Genomic DNA, 25,507 nt, shown 5'->3' with positions numbered 1-25,507 from the left:
CCTTAACTTTAGCTCTATTTAAAACATGATTCAAATCGTAATCAGACTTAACTCAAGTTGAATTCTGTTAACTTTCACTTGCTTCTTTTAGTACTTTACACAAATGTTTTTACTTTATAGTTAATTACATGAGGAAACATTGTGATTTTTACGCCACTATTTTAATCTGACAGCTATAGATGGGCCTACTAGATATACATAATCAACAGTTAAACGATATTATGTTATATTTAATATATTAAAGTAACCAGCACTAGTTAAGTCACAGCTTTAAACAGCTGTATCATTAAAGTCATCATGCTTGCAAATTAATGCATGATTAATCAAATCAAATGATCTGAAACTGACTGTTTTATATAAGTACTTCTACTTTGGATTTTCATATGTAAGTAGCCTACTGCTAATACTTAAGTAGTTAAAGGTATCTTAAGTGCAGTACTTCCACTTCCACTGTTGTATCTATGTCTTTCATCACCAGTCTGTGGTTTCAGTATCATTTCTGCAGAATAAGCGGTGAGTAATATCAGTTATTTCACCCATCTCAAATTATTATCAACCTAGATGGAGAGAGAAAGCGCAGGTGGGCGTGTCAGCTGTCACTGGTCACATGACCCGGAAAATGTGGGGCTTGATTCCTGTGTTGGACTGCTCCCAGCTGCTGAAGCTCTGTCCTTCGCAGTTCAAGCTTTCCGTCTGCCCCATCACGACCCCCGCTCCCCGGGCGGACTCTCCTCAGCGCACCATGTCGGGTAAGACACGCCGGAGCTCCGGTGACACTCACAGCCGCCACACTGACACCGGAACACGGCCACAGCGGGACCGGACCGGGGCTGCGCGAACTGCCCTGTTCTCATGGAATATCGCGAATTTAGGCTTTTAAACGCTGCAGAAACATCCTGCTGCAACACGCACAGCTGCTCGCTCATGGAGAGAGATGATGCGTTTTAATGTTGGTACAGATATGTTTAACATGCTGTGACCATTTAAAGGCTTGTGATGGGTCCGATTTGATGAGACTGCAGCGGTTTGGACCACAGTTAAGCTATCGTTAAACAAAAAGAGCACATCCGGTTACAATTTTCAAAGTCAAACCGTTTTAAAAGCAACTAGTGTTGAGTAACGCCACAAAATGTAAGGATAATTATGTTTAGGTAAAATTGCCAAACACAATATGAATAGATTTTTGTCACCTTAACGGCACTTTGCTCTACTTTTACTACTTTTCTTTGTAGCCGCAAGTTGGATTGTCAGGTCAATACTATTACCAATTTTGTAAATAAAATAAAAATTAACTCAACAAAAACAATTTCGATAAAGATTCTTCAAATGTGGCATTTGACAGTTGAAAACTAAACTTGTCACTTTTTGTAAATTACCTGACATTTCACTGCCCCAATTTCTTGTAATTTATTAGCCAACCATTACAATGTAACCAATGGATTTGGCAACATAATGCTGGCAGACATGGCTAGCTGTAATGTTGAGGTGTAATGTTACATCAGACTAGAGTGGAATTGCAGATTGCATCACTGCACAGTGAAAAATACTGACATTGCATCACCAACATTGATGATTCCTCCGTGTAAATTCTTAAGCTAGTTAGCTTAGCACAAAGACTGAAAAACCAACAGCTTGCTGTGGCTTCTTTACAGTATAGATATGGTGACTCTTGTTATTGAATTGAGATCAATTCATGTACTGAAGCCCTGAAATAAGATCTGTTTTGAACAACTTTATTACTTCAGTTTATGTAAGCTAGCACTTTTAAACTGATCTGATGAACACATATGATTGTGTGTATACCTGTTGAAAAAGTACAACAATCCAAAACTTCCCCCAAATTTTGATTTAACTTTATATTACATGACATATACAATTTTATTTTGTAAAGAAGATACTATTAACTTCCTGGGTTAATATGGTGTCTGTCATTAACTTGACGATTGTTTCTCAGTGCGTACGTGCGCCACAGTGTGTAGCCTCGAAGTTTTTTTTTTCTAATACTATAAAAGGCCCATAGTGTCATAGCTTTTTGAGTGTATTGCCATTAGCCTGACGCAATCTCTTGACAGAAATGACGAGAAATGTTTCCGTGTTATAAAGGATTGATAACAGAAGAGGCTTATGCAAAATGACACACAACAATGTTTACTGTTTTTAGTGGACGTTTTACATGTATCCATTTTATTTTCATACACTAATACATTTTACATTAAAATAAATGTATTATTAAGTCAATTCAACTCATTTTATATTGTAGTCTGCATCATCATTGACTATTATTTTAAACCAGAAAAGTGTCATTCACAAACATCTATTTGAAAAGCATCACATGAGGAGTGTATCGCTCATATTACTATATGTGCTGTAGCCACAGATATATCTGTGGGAACACAGCACATGCTTCCCGTGCGGCCTTGTAGGCGAGACGGGCCTCACACTCTTTTGATAGCCGCTTTATAATTCCTTGACACGGACCCTAGCAACCATGCAACACTGCCTCTCTGATCGGGTTTCCCAGAAGCCCCTTGCAACACACACATTTGGGTTGATGAATTGTGTCTGCTGGCTCTGGGCCTACTCTCACTCGAGCAGCAACACAGTGTGCCCCCTGCTGTCGTTAATGTATGCATGGGCGGGCTCATCAGACACTGAACTTCACACAATAGGCCCAGCAGACGAATTCAACATACTTGTTCTGGTATGTTTGGTTATACAGTGTATTAATGTAGTTTACTGTTACATTAAACAGCCATGGAGTAACAAGTGTTTGAGCAGCGGTGGCAGTTTTTAAAATCCCATTCTGCCAACAAAGAACAAAATCTCTCACAGTGTTGTCGCACTTTAAAAAGTTTAGCGCATGCTACACAAGAAAAAGGTTAGTTTGTTGTACCCTTGGTTAACTATCTTCTCACTTTAGATGCTGGCTCATCCCTCTCACCTCTGGTCGAGGTTGCTTATTTGAGTTAAGCATCTTGCATATCTTTGTTCTTAAGACAAAGAGGTCATAAGCCAAAGGTCAGGATCTTCTGATGACATCCAGATTGGCAGCAATGCCTTACTTTAGGCAATCAGGCCATGGGCCATTTAGTCAAAGATAACTTGGTAAAAGATTCATCATGAGCAAACACAAGGGAAGTTAGCATGATTGCGTGTGCACGATGAAACATATTTTCTCCTGCGGTGCACAGAAGGTTACAGTGTTTTAACCTTTTGAATCATATCCCCTGTATCACAATACATATCATATCGCCAGATACGTACCAGTACACAGCCCTAACAAATTTGCTTCCCTATAATATCTACCCAAGGAAGTTACTAACATTTAATAGCAAGTCTACACAGAAATGCTCAAAAACGCAACCGCATGTGGATAGCATGGACAGTACTTTTTTTTAAAAAACATTACTGTTTATCTAAATCAGCACCATGATTAATAGGTCAGCCATTACTGTTTGCTCTGGCACAGAGGATGAGCCTCACAAAGAGAGTAGTGTGCAGTGGAGTTGGGGACAAACCAGAAGCTGTTGGAAGTGAAGTTTTTTATTAGCACTGAAAGGCGATCTGATGATATTCAAGTGATTCTTGCACACAAACTCACTGTTGCATCCACTTGTCAGTGATCTTGTATATTTTCCCCGGCTCATGCTAGTTGTGTTAGCGTTAATGTTTAGCTTTATCACATTGTTCCGAATGGAAACAGAGGCTTTTCTACACTAGCCACATTCTTTGTGGGCCTCTGTTAAAAGTCAGGGATACTGTTGAAACTGATCAGACATTTTCTTGGCCAACTCAGCAAATATGAGATTTCTAAAAGGGTGATAATAGGATGAAAAATTGCAGGTATTGCACTGCAGAGACAGACGAGTCATAAACCCATGACACTAACATGATAATACGCCAGTCATTTGGCTTATGAATGTACGTATGTGTGTTTCTCCAAACAGACCAAGCTTTTGTGACGCTGGCCACAAATGACAGCTACGCCAAGGGAGCATTGGTTCTCGGCCAGTCATTACGAAACCACAACACAACCAGGAAACTGGTCGCACTCGTCGGACCTCACGTTGCAGATCCCTTCAGGTAAACCCACATCGCTAGTTTAATCAGTCTTTATGCAGAAACAGATCACATCCTACACATAGTACACACCGCTATAAGTCCTACCCTCTGTGTTGTAGAGAAGTACTACGCTCCGTTTTTGACGAGGTGTGTGTGGTGGATGTTATGGACTCGGGCGATGCGGCGCACCTGTCCCTGATGAAGCGTCCAGACCTGGGAGTCACGTTCACCAAACTGCACTGCTGGACTCTCACTCAGTACAGCAAGTGTGTGTTCATGGACGCAGACACATTGGTGAGAACAGCAGAAAAATCACCTTTCAAAATAAAATAGTGTTCTTCAGTTATAGACCAATATCCGGTCTCGATTAATTGATATATAACTTCAGTTGCATGATAAATAGCAAACAGCTTAAAGCCTAAAATGCATGAAATCTTGATAAATAACATCTAATCTATCTGTAAGTAACTTCTATGTAAAATGTTTTCAGGTGCTATCAAATATCGATGAGCTCTTTGAGAGAGAGGAACTCTCTGCAGCGCCAGATCCTGGCTGGCCAGACTGCTTCAACTCCGGGGTGTTTGTCTTCAGACCGTCCAATGAGACGCACGAGAAGCTGCTTGCCTTCTGCAATGAAAATGGCAGCTTTGACGGTGAGTGTTTTGACTCATCATTCTATCACTCAAAGGCTAATTAGAAAAGTACATCTAAAAATGCAAGGCTGTAAGCAGCAGGGGACAGATGCTAGAATAAGATCTGGTCAGTAATATTCAGGATTTACAGGAAGCAAATGGTTAAACTAAAGGTTCGAGCTAATTCTCTGAAAGCAACAGGGGTAACTCGAGCAACATCAAAGAGTATTCTGTGTTATTCTCAGAGTGTGGTTCAAATGGGAAATGGCATGTGGTCTCACAGCTAGATATTAAACCATTGCCCCAAGGAACCACAGGGGAACCATCAGAGCTTTGTTTAGCACCTAGCTGATAGAGGAAGAAACGGGGAATACACTCTGAATAACAAGGTGTCCTGCTCTGAAATTACAACTGTAAGAATTGAATTCATAGAGAATTTAATTATAATTATTTTCACATTTGGCCAAAAAAGAAGTAGAGCCATAATTGAGTTCCCATGGTAACCATCAGTAATGAAAGCAGTTAAAATGATGTTCTACTTAACTTAAATAATATGTTCTGTTTTACTTGCTTGTGATAGCTACGCCACATAGGCAAAGTGTGTGTGACGTCTGTCGTAGATTGACGAGGGGTGTTTGACTGTATGGAGGTTCGACTTGAGTTTTTTTTATGCATTGAAAGTCAATGTCGAGTTTGAGTGTTGATGCTTTGCTGGCCTATGAAGGCAGCCACATCTCCAAACATGCTGCTCTGTGAGCCTTAATGTGAAAACATACATTAGAAAAAGGTAAAGTTAGCTATGCAGAGATGCTCTTCTCCTGTGGAACACAACAGTCAACAGCTATGCTAGCAACTCTGTGAGGCACTGTGGTGCTTTGGACCACAAGCTAACGTTAGCATGCTAACATACTGCTGTTTAACAGGTTTGCCATTGTAATAAGGCGTGTTAGCATGCTAGTATTTGCTAATAAGCATTAAAAAACAAGGTACAGCTAAAGCTAGCTAAGGCTAATGTTTCAAAAGACATTCAGTTACATGAGAACATACAAACAAATTATTAAACAAAGCTCTATGCAGTCTGAACGCTTTTGAAGCAAGCATTATGAGTTCATTAGTAAAACCCTGGGTACCCTGGGGAAATATGGTGTTAGCATCAGATAAATAACACCACACCAATGTAAAATCTGTATACAAGACGAGTCCTGGTTTCTATATCAGTGTTATATTGACCAATTATATTTAGGCAGGCTTTGGTTGCATTCAGGAGAACAGTTGATGAAAAGAGGTCGAACGCAGTGGCCAAAATGCATATGAATACAGATACTCCAACTCCATTCTCGTGGCTCAGGCCGCTAGTCAGACCGTAAACAATGACCGTTGCACGGAAGAGGAAGGTTTGGCCTGGATATCTGCAATCAGTTATCCGGATATCTGCTGGCTACACTGGAAGCCGCTGAAATATTGGCGGAGTCCCCAAGAGCCTAATTGTTGTCAGATGGCAGCGGATGACAGGCTCGACTGAGTTTTATGAATGAACAAATTCTAGAGTATATGACTCTATTCCACTTTTACATAAGCCTCAGTTATAATAATATTAATAAGCTCCAGTAGTTCCTGCTACCCCCCTCTCTCTCTACACACACACAAACTCGTACATGTGTCCTAATGTCAACCCTGGCTCGGTCCACCCGTGTCCTCACACTGCCTTTCACCCCTGCCCTTTATCTGCTATTTCACTCTGTGTCACATACGTCTGCCATCTGCTTGTGAATTTACGCATGGATGTCGCAGTCTGTGGGAATGTGTGACGTGTGTGTGTGCGTGGCGATGACCATTCAGGTATGTCCTGCAGTGTGACTGTCTTGATTTCAACAGCCAGAGAGGTTAGGTCAGACATAATTCTGCTCTTCTTTCGACAGACATTAAACTGTTTGTGTGTGTGTGTCCGTGTCTGCAGGTGGCGATCAGGGGGTTCTCAACAGTTTCTTCAACACTTGGTCGACGGCAGATATTTCCAAACACCTTCCCTTCATCTACAACCTCAGCAGTATCGCCATCTACTCCTACCTGCCAGCTTTTAAACAGTCAGTACACACACACACACACACACAATCTATGCATCCGGGTTTCTTTATCAGTCATGTGTCGCCGTCTTCTTGCACTGATTCTGCAGCTTTCCTTGTGAAACTTCTTCTTGTGTTGGAAGGCACAAAGCTTATCCAAGGTCGGTTCAAAGGTTGTGTATTCGTGTGTGTGGCTCGGGCTTGGTGTTGAATTACAAGAGGCCGCTGAAACTCACAGCAAGCGGAACACACACTCTGCCACAACCTGAAAAAGAGAGGAGAGGCTGTGGCTACGCTCGTTTCCTCTTGGTTTGATATAAATCTAGTTTGTTGTGTGCCCTTCCGTTAAGGTTGGTTCAGCTTGTAGTAAATGAAAATACTTAATTTCAACATGGGTTGGGAACTTGGCAGGATTATGAAGTCAAAGGGGGCAAGAAACCTGAGTAGGCAGAGTATCATCCAAGCTTTAAAACCAGTCCTCAAGTATTTTGGACAACAAAAACATTGGCAGTCAGTAAAATTAGCACCTTAACTGTTGGTTGTAAGCATCAATCTCAGTTTACGGCACACTGAGGTACTATTATGACATTTTGGATGCGCACTCATGTTCCTACTGACCCTTAGCTTGTCAGGCTACAGTGTTAAACGGGACGACTCCTATTCCTTTCCCAGTTGTAATCGTGACACTGCTGTGTTCCTGCGGCCCATTTCACAAGAGCCATCTGCAAGCAGATTGTAGGTACAGATTGCGAATGATGGCAGCATCCTGTTATGCAAATCGTTGTCGCTCACAAATTGCGGATGATTATCTGACAGTGCTCTTGCACAGGTTTCAGAGAGTACTTTGTTGTAACACTGTTATTTAATCGATGGAAACAAAAGAAAGCTCCAAGTTGTGATAAACCACAATGTCATACTTGTGTGCAATGGCTGATATTGCAATCGGACCATGTTCTGCAGTCGGTTATCCTGCCTTTAAAGGGGGGGTATTATGCTAATTTCAAGCTTCATATTTCACTCTGTTATACCTGTGGAGTAGCTTAGCATAATTTACAGTTAAAAAAAACGTATAATTTTTCCCACACTGGTGCTCTGTGCAGGCCCTCATACAACCTCCGCCTGAAACGACTCAGTCAGCTCTGTCCCTTTAAGAAACCCACTTTCTTCTTAAGCCCTTTTCCCACTGTTTGCTTCGTGGGAATGATTACTATCGGCATTCAGACCCGGGTCAAATGACTCTGCAGTAGACGATTATCGCCTCGGCTCTGATCGGCATTGAAGGGAACACAAAACCCATGTCGACACACTAATCTCCGCCCTGTTTCTGGCGTGATGCTATGCTCCGTGTGTAACTTCTGCAACTCCTTGCCATCTCAGCTACAAATTCCGCCGTCTCCGTCCAAGCAGCGCTCGAACATCGTTCCAAATTTGTCAGCGCAGAGTTTGACACACAGACTGAATGAGTAATAGATACAATAAAGACGTAACCACCGTAACATTTTCACTGTTTACTAACACTGTCTCCGGCGCGTTGGTGACGTCAGACGGTGACGCAGCAGAAAAGAGACCGACAGGAGTATACTTCACTGGCAATGGGAAAAGAAACGAGGTCTGAAAAACCTGCGTCAACGTGCTAATTTCATTGGGAAAGGGGTTTTATTGGCCAGCTCTCCGAAGCTGCTGATGCTGAGGCACCGTGTAGAAAAAACCTGGCGTTCACAGCAGCCTGCAGACTGAGCTGAGAAGCCTGGGGATTACTCCAACATACTTTTACCTGCAGATTTAAAACTTCACCCACGCCTAGTCTGGACATCCAACATTGTAACGTTATGTCTTACAATGTGAAACAGCATAATACCCCCCTCGTTTTAAAGCTAATCTTGTGTTCAGCTTTTTGACATATAATGTTTAAAGACCACAAGAGTGTGTTTTCATGTTTCTGTCTCAGCCCCTCTTTTTTTCCCACTCCGTCCTTCACAGGTACGGCCGTAACGCGAAGGTGGTGCACTTCCTCGGCAAGGTGAAGCCATGGAACCACTCCTACAACGCTCAGAGGGGCGAGGTCAAAGGTCACTCCCAGTCCCCGGACATGTGTCAACTGCATCCCGACTATCTGCTCATGTGGTGGCAGCTGTACGCCAAATCTGTGGTGCCTTTACTGCAGCGGGCCTACGGAGAGAGTCCTTTCGTCAGTGACTTCTTTGACGCCGGCGAGGAGGTATGTCAACAGCTGTGTTGTTTGACTGCGTGTGAAAGAAGAGTGTTTGGTCCTAGGTGTGGTTGTGGTGTGATGTGTGGCCTGTTGCATAATCGTCATGTCCTATGTTGAAACCTGAAACTTACAGGTCAACCGTTTCTCCTGCTGTTAGTCGTGTTAAAATGTGTCATGGTGTGACATTACCACATGCAAAAAATGACACATTTTTGACTCTCTTTAAAACCTCAGATAAAAACACTTTTACTTGTGACAGTAACGAGGAAAAGGCGATTGGTTCCACATTCCTCTGCTCCAGCAGGTATTTCCAGTATGAACAGCTTTTCCTTGTAAATGACACAAACATCATGCCAGGGTGTCCAGCAGTTTCACAGAGAAGCAGGAAGCTGCCTGTTGTAACAAGGCCGTAGTGAAATAGTAACCTAGTCATAAAGGAATGTCTGGCAAAACCTGAAGCTCGGCCCGATTGCTTCAAGCTGTGTCATCTTGTGTCACACTGACGAGTTTAAACAGGCACAAACCGTGGCTTCATGAAGGAAGGTTTCTTGCACTGCCTCTGGCTTATTTAATCATTATAAGAAGTGAACTTCAATATGTTGGAGTCATTATTTTGTGGTTGTCGAAGAGTTTAACCAGGTTCATGTTGGGATGGTCGTCTCAGATTGTGAAGCAGAACTCGTCTAATGCTTTGCCTTTCTTCTACACAAGGGACCTTGACTTTGTTTGTTTGCAACATGAGATAATGTCAAGTCCTTGGTCCCCACAGCTTCAGCCAGGGAAGCAGGTGGATCTTACGTCAGATTGTAAAATAATAATAACTTGTACAGTGCCTTTCATGGGACCCAAGGCCGCTTTACAGAGTAAACAGACACAGAACCAAACAAGCAAACAAATAAGGCAGAAAAAGATCAATAAAACCAGCACTGAAAGGTGGGGAATTATAGTCTTAAGGCAGTGGTGGACAGGTGGGTTTTGATGGTTTGTCCTCATATTCTCTGACTGCCTCTCTGTGCCAATCCACCTCAGCACGCCTAGCCACCATGTTCATGGCATGGGTGAGGTGACTGAGCCGTTGCCACTCTCATGTTGTAGATCCAGAGTAGATTAGAGTTCACAAGTAGGAACTCCGACTTTGAATGGCGTTTCAGAGTAATTTTTCTAGTCGGAGGTTGGAAAAACTTGACTTCCGAGTTGTCTGGAACACAGCTTTAGTGCTTGCACTCCCTGGGATCCCATCGGCTATAGTCTGAGACGATATAGCTTCTGGGGACACCGGTGAGCGTGCCGGGCGGTAAGCGATGATCGACTTCCCGTCAAGACTTCCTTTCCCGTGTGCTGCATTGTTACAGAAAGAGAAACCGTTTTTCTTGTGATTGACTTGTCATTAACGGGTCTTACCTTTACCGAAATTTCAACATCATGATGCAGATTTTTAAGAAGTAAAAATTAAGCTTTGTCCGGTCTGTCAAAATGCTCGTTTGTTGAACGGAGGTCGGGTCGATCTGATGCATTCGAGGAAGTCGGGAAATCCAAACGCTGAACGGCTTTCGTGACACACCGTCAAAGGAATTCATCTCCAGTTGAATTTTAGATCTAGAACAGATTGTTAGCTGTTAGCATGCAGATGTCTGTTTATGGAGATTAATAAGAAGTTAAATCATCGTCAGATGATGCTAATGGGAGCTGGGATGTCATTACGGCGGATTACGCTCCGCCTCCTTTTGCTCCTGTAGATACGTGATTGGTCAGTATTACTCATAGCATAGATCAAACAGAAACCAGAACACTTGCCTCCCCGGAAATCCACGTCCCTGCCTACAGTCAATACAGATTAGTACAAGCATCACAGTGGTCCATTACGCAACTTATACGAGTGTGATGTGGAAGCTTTAAGCGTCTACAGCGCTCATAAAATGAGGACAGACCTTTCCTTTAAGCATGAAACATCCTTTCAGTTAAACTTCTGAAACGCAAATCAATCCAATCAATCCTGTTACTGTTCCCCCGACTCATGAGTAGATTTTCATGTTATTTACACACTCAGCTCTTATCTGCTACAAATGTCTTATCTGTACTCTGAGTCTTGTGATAAACGCCTGCATGTACTGATTGTGTCCTCACTGCAGGGAAGAGCAAGTTCAGCCGAGCATAGCTGAACTTGGGGAAACGTGTCCATATAAAGTATTGTTCCAGTCCCATTTTATGAATCATTCATTCTCTCTCTCTCTCTCTCTCTGTCACGCAGGGTAATCTACAGGAGGATGTGAGCGAGGAGGCAGCTCCCTTTGCTCCCCCTGCCCAGAAAGTTTCATCAGAGGAAAGGAAGCAGCGCTGGGAAGCGGGCCAGATCGACTACATGGGAGACGACTCCTTCGCCAACATCGAGCGAAAGCTCGACTCCTTCTTAAAGTAGCATTCAGGCGAGGGAGTGTTATGGACAGAGAGCGCGCCAGTTGAAGCTCTGTGTGGGCAGGGATTTGAGCACTGCTCAGCCAATCACAGGGGCTTTATTAGCAGGTGACTGGATGAAAGCCTCTGTGTAACTTTCAGCCTCACTCTGCGTACTGTCAGTGTGTGTATGAATGACAGAGGGCATAAGTTTGACACAGATCCCATGCACTCCCACCATTATTTCACTAAAAGGAAAAGTTTGACATTTCAGGATATACACATATTCCCTTTCTTGCAGAGTTGGATCGGAAGATTGAAGCTACTCACAGGTTAAATATGAGGTTATCTACAGCAGCTGGCTAACTTAGCTTAGCATCAGGACAGGCACTGCGAACATTACTTTCTGTACACAAACCCGAGGGGAAAAAAGAAACAAAGATTTTTTTGTAATCCCACAGACGTTAACTGTCTGCCCAGAATACTAAACTGTTAGCCTGCGGCAAATCTAATGTTTAAATCCAATATTCCCACTGACCGCACCGCTGTGAGTCACAGCGTTGGATGTAAACATCTGCTTTGACCTGGGCAAACATTTGTCTAGATCGGGAAATACCTTTTTGCAGATTCAATATGATGCTGTGGCAAAAAAATAAAATACATATAATAAAAGTAATGTTTGATTTTTGCTTTCAGTGTTTGCCTGCACCCGTGATCATCAGGGCAAGGAAGCAGCTAGTCTTGCTTTGTCCACAGGTAACAACATCTGACTGCCAGCCCTTTGAAGGCTCCCCAGTTGCAGTGTTATATAAGGTTTTTGTTTACTCTATTAAGAGAGATACATGTTATTAGTGAGCTGTGGAGGTGCAGGTAGGTGGATTGTGCTACATCTGGCAGGATGTTTACCTGTTTAAAGTTTGTGCTAACCATACGGGCAGTAGTGTTGTAGCACTTGAGATCAGTCTTGAGACCGGGAGACAAGAGACTCTGATTTTATTTCCAGACCAGTCATGACCACAACTGCTGTTCATCATCTCATGAACAGTAACCAATATTGTTTTTAAATAGATTGTTTTAGTACTGTTAACAGCCATTAATTAACATTCTGTATATTACCTGTTGACTTAGGTAGATTGAGGATACAGTGTTTAAGAAGCTACGTGTTAAACGGAGATGAGACGAGCCACATCAAGCTATGTGCCGAATGTTTTAAAGTTACATAATCATAAGCAAATGTCAGCTCTGACATAACCGCACTCCTGCGCTTTAACTTCTATGGAAAGTTAATATGTTAAACACGCAACTTTGCATGGCAGAAAGCACATAACTCTAAGAGTGCTTAATTTGGGTTTGAATGCACAGTTGCAAATCAGTCGTATCATATCAGATCAGGTGTATAAACCGAGGTGCGTGTGTGTTAAGAGTTTAGTGCGCTCCTCTCTCTACACCCGTCACATGTGAGTTTAAGCAGCTTGAAGATGATTGTTTCTGGTGTGAAAATTAACTGGGTTAAGTGGATGTTGAAACACGTTAAAGAAGTGTTGATGGAGGATGGTTAAATTGATTTCCCAGAAATTTCTAGGAATATTTTATGGTAGTGAAGATCTTTAAGGTCGATGTATTGAGTGCCTATGGTTTGATTTCAGTGTGGGACAGTCTTGGTCTCAATCCCCACAAAGTCTTGGTCTTGTCCCGGTCCTGACTTGATCTTCACTACAACACTAAACGTGGCACAAACTTCCCATCCAACCTGCAAGAGAAAGCAAATAAGCGTACATCCCAAACTGTCAGACCGCTCTTTAAATGTTCTCGTGCATCCGCTGACGATGGATTCAAAATCTTCCAAACCTGTGGAGACTTTCAGTCACGACTCACACTGTGAAAAACTTCCTGGATTCTACCACAACTCCTGCACTGCAATAAGTGTCTCTTTCTAAACCAACAACTGGCTCACTTCCCTCTTACGGTCCCTCCTCTCCCTTCACAGCTAGTTACGAGGATCCTGCTTTAATCACAAAGCATTTATCTCACCAGAGTTCATGGACTAACACCCCTACCTGTGCCTCTGACACTCACCAGCTCCCTGTAACTTCAGCTTTGTTATGTGTTGTATTAAGGTCAGGGCCGGTTGTGTTGTTTTTGCATGGCACAGAGTTAAAAAAGGGTCAGTAATGAAGTATTTCCAGCCACATCCTGAAGTGATGTTGATCGTTTTCTGTGTATTTATGTGCTACCCATACATACCTTCAGTATGCGTGCCCTGCATGTTATGTTGACCCACGCCAGTACATCCTTGTGCCATGACCTGTTACTTCAGTTCCCGTCTGTAGTGTTACCAACTGCCTTATTGCCGTTCACTGTTTACAAAACCTCAATTACTGTAACTGCTGCTAGTAGCACGACAACCTTTCTGATATCTTCCTTTCCTGTTGCTAATACCTCCTCTACTTCACTCCAGCTGTGTGCCCTTAAACCTAACGGTAATAATCTCCTCACTCCTGAGGCTTCATCCCGATTATGCATGTGTGGAAGTGAAACATGATTGTAGTGACATCACTTAGTGCAGGTCTGTCCTGTTCCCCCAGCTGTTAACTGTACATCCCTGTTGAAGCGCTAATAAAGAACGGGTGAAACCACCTTTAATCCATCATGTCAATCATGGGTGTCATTTTCTTTGTAGAAATATTGATTGAATAAAATGGAGCTTTAATTATTTAGTGTTTGAAATGTCACAGAATAGTAACATAAGAAAGATACAATCTCAAAGATTTAAATTGTTGTGCTCTTGAGCGCCTCCCACTGGCGATAACCGGTAATCACATGAGCCCTCTTCCCACTTTAAACAGTCGTCTACAGCTGGCTCCCTTTGTCATGCCTCTTCCTCACTTTCCTTTTCAGACTGTTTGCCTTCATCTGAGCGTCGAGTTTGTTTCTTCTTCTTTGGATTTTCACTTATTTTTGAAGTTGTATCTGTGGCCTTCGATCTTTTCTTTGTTTGTTCAGCCATAGTAGATTACTGTTTACTCGCAACACTTGCAGAGAGCGGAAAAGCAGCCGCTTAGCTCCGCCTACCCTCTCTGGCAGACCAACCACTGCTGGCTGATGGAAAATGCATCACTAACTGGGCGCCGCTTGTGATTTTTTGTCTGTAATACTGCAAATGCAAAGGCTTTCATCAGTGGGCCATAGGTCATAGTGACTTAACAGACATTTATTTACATGAAAAAGTTTGAGAGTGTTACTTTAAAGCTCATCTTTTTAAATGTCTTGTTTTATCAAACTCATTTAAACCAAGATAAGCAGCAACAGCTCACATGTAAGAGGCACTGACAAACAGCAATGAAGTAACAAAAACACTTTCCCTTTAATTTTTTGTTTTTGTTGAACAACACACTGCTCAGTTATTTGGTTAAATACAGGAACTACAAATGAACAATATCAGTAGTCTGCATTTCTTTAAGACAGAGATGGCATTGAAAAAAAACATCCAACATACGGAACTACGGAATCCCTGAGCGGACATGCATACATACCCGTGATAAGTTATTTCTGGTCGTTTTCTCAAGATCTCGTCTTATTTTTCTCGTTATCTTGACGAAGCTTGTTTTGTTGTGATAACAGGATAATTTCAGGGGATCTAGAAACCATAACTGTCACTGTGATATCACAGACCACGACATGCCATGCTGCCATTGCCCACACTACTGAGGTAAGGTAAGCCTGTTTATATGTTTGTTTTGTGCTTTTGCAACTCTGGGAATACGAGTTATAATCATCTGACTTTACAGTGGTACTGCGTTATTATCTCGTGATAAATAAGTCGAGATCTCAATAAAACAACCAGAAATAACTGGTTATCACGGGGAAACTGTAAATAAAATGGACAGAAGCATGTCCGCTAAGCGCTTCCGTACTGAACATCTGATCTTAACGGCTGTTAGTTGTTATCCGAACTTTCAACAAACGCTGCCTCTTCCACCGCCTGTGATGTATTTATAACCAAATCCTAAATGGAGACAAACCGGTTCTGTGCATTCAAGCTAAACAAAGATGAGAGCCTGCCGAGTGGTGCATCCGGTAAATGAATCTGCATCAGGCGTTTATTAAATAATAAAGTCATTAAGAATATTAATGCTCAACTATAAATGAACTTTTAAAATACGAACAAAACATAAACAGAACTGTCAAACTCCCAAAAAGAACACAGTCAGGTGCCAGTTCAACACCACTCAGCGTTGGTGTCTGTGTTGCATCATCTCGGGTCCCGTGGCCGACACCTACAGCTCCATCAGAGCTTTGATGTCATCGATGCGAGACGTTTTCCTGTCGGTGCTTGAGGAGCCAAAAGCCTTCTCCACCAGGTCCTGCTTCTGCCTCTGGATCTTCACCATGCTCTCCTCCACTGAATCTTTCACAATGAACTGCAGCACACAAACACACAAATATATAGAGTCATCCTCTCTCTCTCTCGTGTGAAACTTAAGCCAAAATATTGTCAGCCTAAGAATATAATTGAACATATATACATAATATATTATTATTATTAAGAAGAAGTCACTTTATTTGTCTTGGGGACAACATGCAGAGCACAAATGCTCAAAGCTTTCAGTCGTGACAGAGTAAAATGGACAATATTGAACCTGCAGGAAATGTGATGCCTCACCACCTACAATAAATGCACTTATCTTTCACAGCAGTGCAGAACGTGTGCATACAGAGTTTACTGACCTTGGTGACAAACACTTTCCTCTTCTGTCCCAGACGGTGGCAGCGGTCGATACACTGCTCCTCAGTAGCTGGATTCCAGGCCTAAAACAAACACAGAACGCACGAGTGGGAGAGAGCACATCCCGGGCCAACAAGTTCACTGCCTTTGCAAAAATTAGGCCACAACTCACAATTTAAATGTTCATATGCCAGTGAATCTAGTAGTCGTTTAGTAATTCAGCTGTAAATGTTTGTGTGTAGACTAATGTGGTTGACGTCATGTTCGAATGTGAGATTCAGTGCTTACAGGGTCCATCAGGAAAACATGAGAGGCTGCGGTCAGGTTAAGCCCCACCCCTCCAGCTTTGAGTGACAGAAGCATGATGGAGGGGCTGTCAGCGGCTGAGCTCTGAAACTCCTGGATGACCTGAGTCCTCTTCTTTTGGCTCATGGTGCCGTCCAAACGCACAAAACTGAAACCGTGCTCTCTGGTGACGAGGAGGGAGGAGAGAAGATCCAAGAGACAAGAATAAATTAAATCCAGAAATTCTCTATTTAATAAAACTTTATTCATGACAAGCATAAATATCTTGATCTGAACAAAAGGACAGAGTTGGAAAAGTAAAGCTTAAACAAACCAACGCCAGGACAAATCCTGAACCTCCACTAATGTCCACTTACCTGAGTGGTGTCTCCAGGATGGTGAGGAATCGTGTAAACTGGGAGACGACCAAACACTTAATGCTGCCGTCTTCACATCGCAGCCTGAGCAGGTTTCCCATCAACGCCTGCACCTGCAGAGACCAAAACAGGACTTAAAGAGGAGAAAAAACAAAGCTCCCTCTTCCAAGTGAAAGATTATTGAAAGATTATTTTTGGGGCTTCTTGCCTTTATGCATGGGACAGCTGAAGAGAGACAGGAAGTGTTGGGAGGAGAGAGTGCGGGGATGACGTGCGCCAAATGATCAGCAGACCAGGAGTCGAACCTGCAATCAGTGTGTCGAGGACTGTAGCCTCTAAACACAGGGCGCCTGCTCTACCAACCGAGCTAAACCAGCACCTCAGTGAAAGCTTATTTAGGGGTGCTGGTTTAGCTCAGTTGGTAGAGCAGGTGCCTCAGTCCTCAACGCACTGATCGCAGGTACGACTCCCAGTCTGCCGATCCATCTTCCCCCACTCTCTCCTCCCAACACTTCCTGTCTCTCCTCAGCGGTCCTGTATTATAAAGGCAAATGCCCAAAAAGAAAGATTATTTACCTTCGAGCTTGTCCTCCACTTCTCTGAGTTTATACTTTTATCTTCCTCCAGTTCCTCCGGAGGAAATTCCACCAGCTCACTGGTCTTGATCTCAGTCCGACACAGAGGACAGCGCGCCGTTTCCTGTAGCAGACACACAGAGTGAAGGGAAAAGATTATGATGATGAGAAACTTTCATTTCCACTGTCAAATATTAAACGACAAACCTCCACTGTCTTTCTGTGGAGCGCATTTCATTTACCTGCTCAGTGCTGATAACCTTGGCGATGCACGGCCGGCAGTAAACGTGAGCGCAGTGTGTGATGACGGGCAGACGGACCGAGTCCAGACACACGGAGCATTCCTCGTCTGAGCCGCTGGCCAACACCAACCGCAGCTTCTCGATCAGACGCTCCCGCAGCTCTGCAGGCGTCGCTGAAGCACCTAAAGGCAAAATATTTGATACATTTACGTGTGAAAAAATACAGCGAACATTGTCCTTGATTCCAACAAAGAATTTAACCGAATAAAGACATCATCAAAAATCACAAGCAAGCCTTTTAGGGTACCAAGTGACCCCAGGGTTCTGATGCATTAGTCACTATACTCTACTCAGATAAACTAGTCTCATTTCATACTAAAGCTTTACCCAGGTCTGAGGATATTCTTGCCAGCAGATCAGGATGGCAGCAGTGCTGTCGCAGCCTCATCAGGATGGCCAACACATCGGCGTAATTCCTCAAGACTGTCCCTTCAGCTACGTATCTACACACACACAAACACGGTTAAGACAACTTAAAGCAAATCCAGCATCGTATCTATCAACAGGTGTATCTCTGCCCCGCGCACGTACCTGCTGATGGTGCTCCTTCCCTCGTTGCGAGCCAGCTCGTACTCCTCTCTCTCGGACTGGCTCAGCTCGACCTGCTCCACACACACTGTCTTCTCAGGCAGGGACACCAGGGGGCGCCCGTTCACTTCGCTGCTCTTGGTCCGCCTCAGGGTGATGCACTTTACCAGGGTCTGAAGGTTCCTGCACAGGTTATCAGTTAAGTCTAAGTTTATCAGAGTATGATGCCTGATTATCGACGGCATAATATAACAAGAAGCTGCAACAGCTAAATGCCTGATGCATTAGTTTTAAGCATTAGTTTTTAACAAGACCGAGAAGATCAAAAATCTAAGATGTATGACGGCAACTTAAACAAAAACACATGAATATGTTTGGAATATGACTGGAATATTTCACACAGAATTATATCAATGAACAAAAACACCAGCGCCCTCTGGAGTCGTATTACTACATTGCATCGGTGTAATGAAATATCTGACAGCACTCACTGAAGGCCGTCCCTGTCTCCTTGAATAGCGGGTCTCTGTATCACTCTGTTCCACCACTCTTTCACATCGAAGGGCTTCAGACGCAGGAAGGCCAGCAGCATCCACAGGTCCTTCACACTGTTCTGGATAGGAGTACCTGGAGGGGTGGAAGTATGTCACATACACACCAGTGTTCACTTTGGCAGCTATTTTAGATTTAGGCGAAAATGTTTATGTCGATAAAATGTCATCACATTTTAGTCATTACTTTACTTTAGTCCCTCCTCTCGTTTTCACCTGTTTGTTTCAGGTAAAATTAACACTTTAATATCAGCAGATCATCCACATCATCATCCATCCGTGAGACCCGTTATCTCCAACCGGGTTTCCATAGTCAGACGCACAGTGGGGGAAAATGTGCATTTTAAATGTCCGACAGCGCCACCAACATTTTTGTCCAGGGGTGGGCAACCCGGCTCCTGGAGGGCCACCTTCCTGCACGTTTTAGGTTTCTCCGCACTCTAACACACCTGATTCGAATGTTTTGCTCGTTACCAATCCCCTGAGACGCTTCAGTTGGTTGAAAACGAGCAGATTTTAGTCCCTTCTCGTCTCGTTGACGAATACAAAACATACGTGTCGTCAGAGTGTGCTTTCAACGATCTGTTTTTAGCTCGTGAACGTCTCGTCTTCGTCATGGAAAATAGATCGTTGACCAACATTTCTCGTCATTATTGGTACACACTCAAATACTCAATTATTGGAGTACTGCTGTATCTGTGTGATTCATTTATGTCCTTCAAATAGTCAGCATAAATGAGAATACATTTAAGACGCTATGAATAAAAGTACCTTTGTTATATTATCTCATTATCTCGACAGGTGATAGGTGGAGGTATACCTGACAAAATCCAGCGCCGCTGAGCTTTTAGGTCGAGCACAGCTTTACTCATCTGAGCATTGGGGTTTCTTATGATGTGTCCTTCATCCAGTACAACCCTCAGCCAATTGATCCCATGGAGGGGACTCTTATTCTGAAAGGGAAATTATAGTGTAGAGTATTTTGCTTTTGAAAATAAATGAATGCACAATCAAATAAGATTGCGTCCCACATATTCTTCTCTGCGTGAACACGTTGGCTGACCTCACAGCTTCAGTTGTACTTGCGGCCCGTCTAAACTCACCCCAAAGTCGGCAGAGAGGACGTTGTAGGTGGTGATCACCACATCCTGAGAGGAGAGAAACTTCTTGCTCCTGTTGCGCTCTGAGCCGTAATACAGATAGACGTTTAGCTTCACGTTGGCACGCACGTGCTGCTCGAACTGGTCCTACACGCACACACACAAACACAAAGGACAGAGGTAGAAACATGACACAAGCTGTCTTTAAGGATGGAAATGTTCATTGTTTCATTATATCCATTTATACTGATCAGCAAGCTAATTAGCATAATTGTACATAAATCACAGAATATGTCTTTTTATGCATGTGCTGTTGTGTATCGCTGTATTCCTACCAGCCAGTTGCTGAGCACAGAGAGCGGGGCGATGATGAGCGTCGCTCTTGCCGATAAGTCATCTGCACTGCCAGGGACGGAGGATTCCACACCTGCATGTACCATAAGAACACAAGCATCCCCAACATCAGCACATGCAACTTTCTTTTCTGCTAAATTTAGACGTGACAAAACTCACTCAGTGCGGGATTGGCCTTCTTAGACGTTTTCTTCTTCTTTGAGCCCGAATCAGCGCCTCCCAGTGCTGCAGCAAAGTCCAGATCCTCCAGGAACACTGGGGGCTCTGCAACGTTAAAACACTTGTAGGTGATACAAACATGGATTTGGCCAACTGGAGTTTTTAGGGTTTCCGATCTAGTGCCTTCAACGTGCACATTTGATAAAACAAAGAGGTTACTGGGCTTGTACCTGTACTGGACTTTCGCTTGGTGGCTTTCATCTTTTCTTTGCTCGTAGCTGTAAGTGGAGGAGTCCAGTGAAAATAAATGTAAGCAACAAAATACATGGAAGAGACAAAATCGGGCAAACTTGTCATCAGAAAGTTAAAATGTAGTTGGAGAAGTCAATCAATTCGTACTTTTATCTGCCTTCTTCTCTGGCGAATCAACGGAGATCACCTCCACCTCAGCACTGACGCACACAAAAGGCAAACCAGGTTACGTAGGAAGATGTTTACATGTGATTTAATAAACACATTATTGGCAATATTATCTTTGCAGAGTAAATTGAATCGCCCTTACTGGTCTGTGCGTGTTGAACCAGCTGCTGCATCGCACCCTCCTGCTCCTTCGCCTGCAGCGCTACTTCCTGAAACAAACACATCATCTCTCCTGTTAGCGCTATTTCTGTTTTCTTCAAATAAGAAAATACTGTATGTAGCCTCAGGGCGCTTTCACACCTAAAGTCTGTTTATTGGATCCGAGTCAAAGACCAGATTGTTACAATGTTGCATTTTGCCCAATCTCGGATCCCAGAGGCTATCGTCTCCAAGACGATATAACCTCTGGGGATGCCCGTCGTACGATAATCGACTTCCTGTCAAGACTTCCTTTACTGCGTGCTGCATTGTTACAGAGAAAAATATTTTTTTGTGATTTACTTGTTAATGGATCTTACCTTTGCTGAAATTTCAACATCATGATGCAGATTTGTAAGAAGTAAAAATTCAAGCTTTGTCAGGTCTGAAAACTTTTAAGATGCTCGTTTTTTTGAACGGAGGTTGGATCGATCTGATGCATTCGAGGGAATCAGGAAATCTGAACGCTGACTGGCTTTCGTGACTCGGCGGAATTCGTCTCAAGTTCAATTTTAGATCTAGAACAGATTGTTAGCTGTTAGCATGCAGATGTCTAGAGATTAATAAGAAGCTTAAATCGTATTTAAATGACGCTGATGGGAGCTGCGATGACTGCTTTTGCTCTCCTCACAGACTGTTTTTCCTGCATACGCTGCAGCCTGCTGATACGTGATTGGGCAATATTACTCGGACTACAAGCGTAGTTCAAACAGAAACCAGAACACTTGCCGTCCCGGAAATCCACGTCCCTGCCTACAGATGAATCTGTGCTCTATGTGGAATCTGTAAATAGAGATCACATTGATTCCGGCGTTCACACCAACCTAAACAAACCGCACGGAGAGGACAAACGCTCCAGGGTTCGGTTCAATCGGGCTAAACAAGGCTGGTGTGAACCCGCTCGTATACAGTATGTCATCAAAGTTGAGTGTACCTTCCAGTTTGGAGGCCATCTGTTGTTTCCTTTTGGCTTTGACAGGTGAAGACCCCTCCTGACAGCAGATAAAAAACACTAAATGATTTCTGAAAACAAGTCACTGAATATTCAGTAAAAATAGCGCGTTCACACACACACACACACAACTCTTACACATTTCTCCACAGGCAGAGGCTTTCCTCCGTGAAAGTTGGTGAGGATCAGAGCGATGGTTGTCAGAGTTTTCCCCTGGACACAAACAGGGGTTTAAGATGGCAGCAGTAAGGAGCATTTTTTGTATATATCATTCTTAATGTGGTAAATGTCAAAAAAACATCTCTGTAGGTTTTATGTGTTACTCACTAGTCCCATGTCATCTGCCAGGATTCCCCCACGAACTCTCTCTGGTATTTCTTTGGCAGAGAAACAAGTGAGGCTGTTATAGTACAGCTCGCCTCTCTTCTCCCAGAAGGGCGGCAGCGTAGATTTGTTTTCTCGAGCGCACATCCAGGACAACGCCTGCTTCTGGTGAGGCAGGAGAGGAGTGCCCACAGCCTGCAGAGAAAGACAGCAGTATGGTCACACATTTATTTACAACAACTAAACCAACTAAAAGTAACTGAAAGGATCTGAGGGGTCATTCATAAAAAGCCTATTTCTTTGGGGCTACAGACTCATAGTAAAAACATGCCTGTCGAATGTAGCAGTCAAAATATGAAGCCAGAGAGATGGTAGACAGGAGGAAGAAGAAAATTCTGGTTATGAATGGTTTGGTGACATTATATCGAAGACGTTTAGCTGATGCTACAGCGCTACAGCAAACTACAGAGTGTCACATAGAAGAGAATAAGCTTCCATTTCTAAGCACTTTAGCATATTACTAGTAGCAAGGCACCTGGTGCTCCCATCACAACAGGGCCCTAAGTCGCTAACTAGACTCTTCTCTTCTGTAGTCCCCAGGTGGTGGAACGAGTTACCAAACTCCATCTGGTCCCTTTCCACTTTTTCCACCTCTGACCTTAATGATACTGATGCTTTTGATGAGTATGTTGATTAGGATAGTCATGATGATGATGATGACTATATTGGCCTTGTTGATGATGATTAACAAAAAAAATAAAAACGCCCTGTGCACTGCCTGTCAGCACCTGTGTCCAATCACACTTCAAGCTGTTTGTTGGCACCTATACCGCTTTCCCACCTAAATTTAGCGTGTTGATGCAGGTTTTTTAGACCCGGGAAGACCCGCTTATAGATGCCGATTGTCTCTGTTCCCATTGCCAGTGAAGTATACTCCTGTCGGCCACTTTTCTGCTGCGTCACCGTCTGACGTCACAAACACGCCCGAAACAGGGTTAGTAAACAGTGAAGATGTTACAGTGGTTAAGTCTTTATTGTATCTGCTCGGACGGAGACGGGCGGAATTTGAAGCTGAGATGACAAGGAGACGCAGAAGTTACCGATGGAGAATAGCATCGCGCCGGAAAGGGGGCGGAGATAGGCATGTCGAGACGAGTTTTGTGTTCCAATCAATGCTGATCGGAGCCCAGGTGATAATAACCCGGGTCTACTGCAGAGTAAAAAGCCGGGTGTTAGCTGGGTTTTTTTTTACCAGTGAGAAAGCGGCTTTACTGACTTTGTACCCTCCTGTCTTGATCCTTGCTTGTGTTGTATTAACTCTCAGATGTACGTCGCTTTGGCGGCTGCTAAATGAAAGTGTAACACTGGCAGCAGTTTACACATTTTATACCTTGGCTGCTTCTTTGTCTCCATCTTTACTCTCCGTCAGGCCTTCAAAAAGGTTGTCAAATGCATTCTTCAGCTGAAACAAAATATAAGAATAGAATAAAGAATAAAAAAATGTCTTTAACTATTGCCAAATATTGCAGAATAAACATCAGGCATTACTGGAAAATGTCATATCAATGAAATGTATGTAGATTACCTCCTCTGCAGTCAGTGCGACGGTCACACCTTTTTTTGACGCCAGTGCTCGAGCAGCTTGACTATTATAAGATTTCTGACCTGCACCTGAAACCACACACATTCAGGCACACACAGTACACACTGTAGTTAATGACCATGACAAAGAACTGACATATTTAATCCAACAATGTGGGCCACCTGGCCAAAAGTGAGAGGCAATATGAGCGCGTCTGCATTAGTACCTGTTAGTTTGCTTGCATCTGTGTTCAGTTTAAACCCGCGGCGTGCCATGCATTTAATCACAGTATTTTTTTTTTCTTCTTTCCCCCAGAAGGAGATCATCACCGGCATGGTGAACGAGTTTTTTGTCCCGTAGGGCACCACCCTGACACAGCAGACAGACAGTTTTTTCCAATGTTATAACATTGGACCGGAATCTCCTAAAACAACAGCACAACGAAAATGACACTGCAAGAATAATTTTACTCACCCCTCAACTTTTGCCAAATTGTTGTCCATGACGTGGGCCATAGCTGCTGCCAGCTCCTTCTTGATGTGACCCACCTGGTTGCCATAAACGTTGGCGACCATCACTGCATTGCAGTCGTATGGATTCTGCGGTTGTCTCACCAAACCAACCATTTCTCCTTGATTTACCTGTCAAACACAAAGAGGGTCATACACAGATCATTTAAAGGTCGTCAGTGCATTATGGGAATAAAGGTGACCCTGATTGATCCTCACCACTCCTGTGTAATATCTGAGGCCGACCACAGTGCCCTGCAGATTGCCAAACAGCACACTGCCGTCTGCATCCGGCTCCTCAGATGCCGCAGCTCTGATGGCCTGGGAGAGGGTCTCTGCACTGGACTCATTCCTGTCGGCGAAGAGGTCCACCTCAGTGTTCCTGTCCCAACTGAACCTCCACCTGCGGGAAAACATGACACCTGGAGCACAAACAGACAAATATAAGTAAATACGTTTTGAGAGAGCAGCTTCAACTGACAACACAGCCAGAATAAACACTCCCTAGATTGCACAGAGCTGCAGGTTGTTACTATAATAAAAGGTGAAATAGGCAGACACGTTCTTAATAACATTAAAAACAAACTTTGACACATACGTTCATTTATATGCAGTAAACTAGCATCATCATGCAGCTATATTACTTTGGAAGTAAATGCTACTAAATAGCAAATCAAGCTAGCAAAGTGACTAACCAATCACTCCACACAGTCTTATGAGCGATTTAGGTAATTAGTCTGAGCCTCCATACACTCGTCGCTTCATTATAAAGCCGTTAAAGTAACGTAGCCTAGGTTGTTAGCTGGTCGTACGCTATTTTTTCTGGTTATGTTACTGATACCTCCAAACAAAGCGTGTGATATCACTGTAACTATCCGTTTCATACTTGTCTTCCTCGCGGCGACTGTTGAATTTCTCAGAGAAGATTCTTGTCGGGCGTTTCTGTTGTTGATGTTGCTGCGATTTTCTGATATTTTGTAAATAAGGAAGTGTCAAGTCAGGTGCCGTAAGTGTACAACTTCCGGTGATAAACTACAAAATAAATTATTTCTTGTTACATTTAGTTGATTAGTGAATTGTTTGAGTTACTTTTGAAGCATAATAATAATAATTGCTGTGTAATTTTCTCTGTTTTACATCAATGTAAATTCAGTATATTTCAGGTTGTTATTGTCAGTTAGACAAAGCAATCTGAACCTCAGCCT

At 43.2% G+C, this 25,507-nt stretch overlaps 2 protein-coding genes across 2 annotated transcripts; one reads left to right on the top strand and one right to left on the bottom strand.

The window, feature by feature from the left end:
* The first annotated feature begins 607 nt into the window (after positions 1-607).
* Positions 608-14,010, top strand: gyg1a (glycogenin 1a). The gene is made up of 7 exons (XM_069662089.1): positions 608-749; positions 3,948-4,083; positions 4,182-4,356; positions 4,553-4,715; positions 6,652-6,778; positions 8,738-8,975; positions 11,218-14,010. Exons 1-7 carry the CDS (start codon positions 608-610, stop codon positions 11,383-11,385), a joined length of 1,149 nt encoding a protein of 382 aa, XP_069518190.1. The 3' UTR covers positions 11,386-14,010.
* Positions 14,011-14,702: 692 nt separating this feature from the next.
* Positions 14,703-25,263, bottom strand: hltf (helicase-like transcription factor). Its single transcript, XM_069661526.1, has 25 exons — positions 25,189-25,263; positions 24,522-24,724; positions 24,268-24,434; positions 24,020-24,162; positions 23,797-23,882; positions 23,602-23,673; positions 22,215-22,406; positions 22,026-22,100; positions 21,870-21,927; positions 20,880-20,946; positions 20,717-20,769; positions 20,548-20,595; positions 20,318-20,422; positions 20,140-20,231; positions 19,808-19,951; positions 19,525-19,657; positions 18,645-18,780; positions 18,157-18,336; positions 17,953-18,068; positions 17,566-17,747; positions 17,325-17,447; positions 16,749-16,861; positions 16,375-16,555; positions 16,089-16,169; positions 14,703-15,781 (listed from the first exon to the last, which is right to left on the bottom strand). Exons 2-25 carry the CDS (start codon positions 24,717-24,719, stop codon positions 15,638-15,640), a joined length of 2,889 nt encoding a protein of 962 aa, XP_069517627.1. The 5' UTR covers positions 24,720-24,724; positions 25,189-25,263; the 3' UTR covers positions 14,703-15,637.
* Between the last annotated feature and the right edge of the window lie 244 nt (positions 25,264-25,507).

This window comes from Semicossyphus pulcher, unplaced genomic scaffold (genome assembly GCF_022749685.1).
Source record: "Semicossyphus pulcher isolate SPU_LCO1_2020_fin unplaced genomic scaffold, fSemPul1.0.p SCAF_14, whole genome shotgun sequence".
In the NCBI taxonomy this organism is placed as follows: Eukaryota; Metazoa; Chordata; class Actinopteri; order Labriformes; family Labridae; genus Semicossyphus; species Semicossyphus pulcher.
Note: the sequence above shows the minus strand (reverse complement) of the source record. Positions and strands in the feature narration are given on the sequence as shown.

What these genes read in the sequence shown, in the direction of transcription:
- hltf (XM_069661526.1), bottom strand. Translation starts at nt 24,719, where the DNA reads ATGTTTTCCCGCAGGTGGAGGTTCAGTTGGGACAGGAACACTGAGGTG. An exon ending in CAAGCGAAAGTCCAGTACAG is followed by an intron (nt 20,423 to 20,547) that starts GTACAAGCCCAG and finishes TTAACGTTGCAG; the next exon opens with AGCCCCCAGTGTTCCTGGAG. An exon ending in AGTGGAGGACAAGCTCGAAG is followed by an intron (nt 16,862 to 17,324) that starts GTAAATAATCTT and finishes TGGTCTCTGCAG; the next exon opens with GTGCAGGCGTTGATGGGAAA.
- gyg1a (XM_069662089.1), top strand. Translation starts at nt 608, where the DNA reads ATGACCCGGAAAATGTGGGGCTTGATTCCTGTGTTGGACTGCTCCCAG. An exon ending in TCATGGACGCAGACACATTG is followed by an intron (nt 4,357 to 4,552) that starts GTGAGAACAGCA and finishes AAATGTTTTCAG; the next exon opens with GTGCTATCAAATATCGATGA. An exon ending in TACCTGCCAGCTTTTAAACA is followed by an intron (nt 6,779 to 8,737) that starts GTCAGTACACAC and finishes CGTCCTTCACAG; the next exon opens with GTACGGCCGTAACGCGAAGG.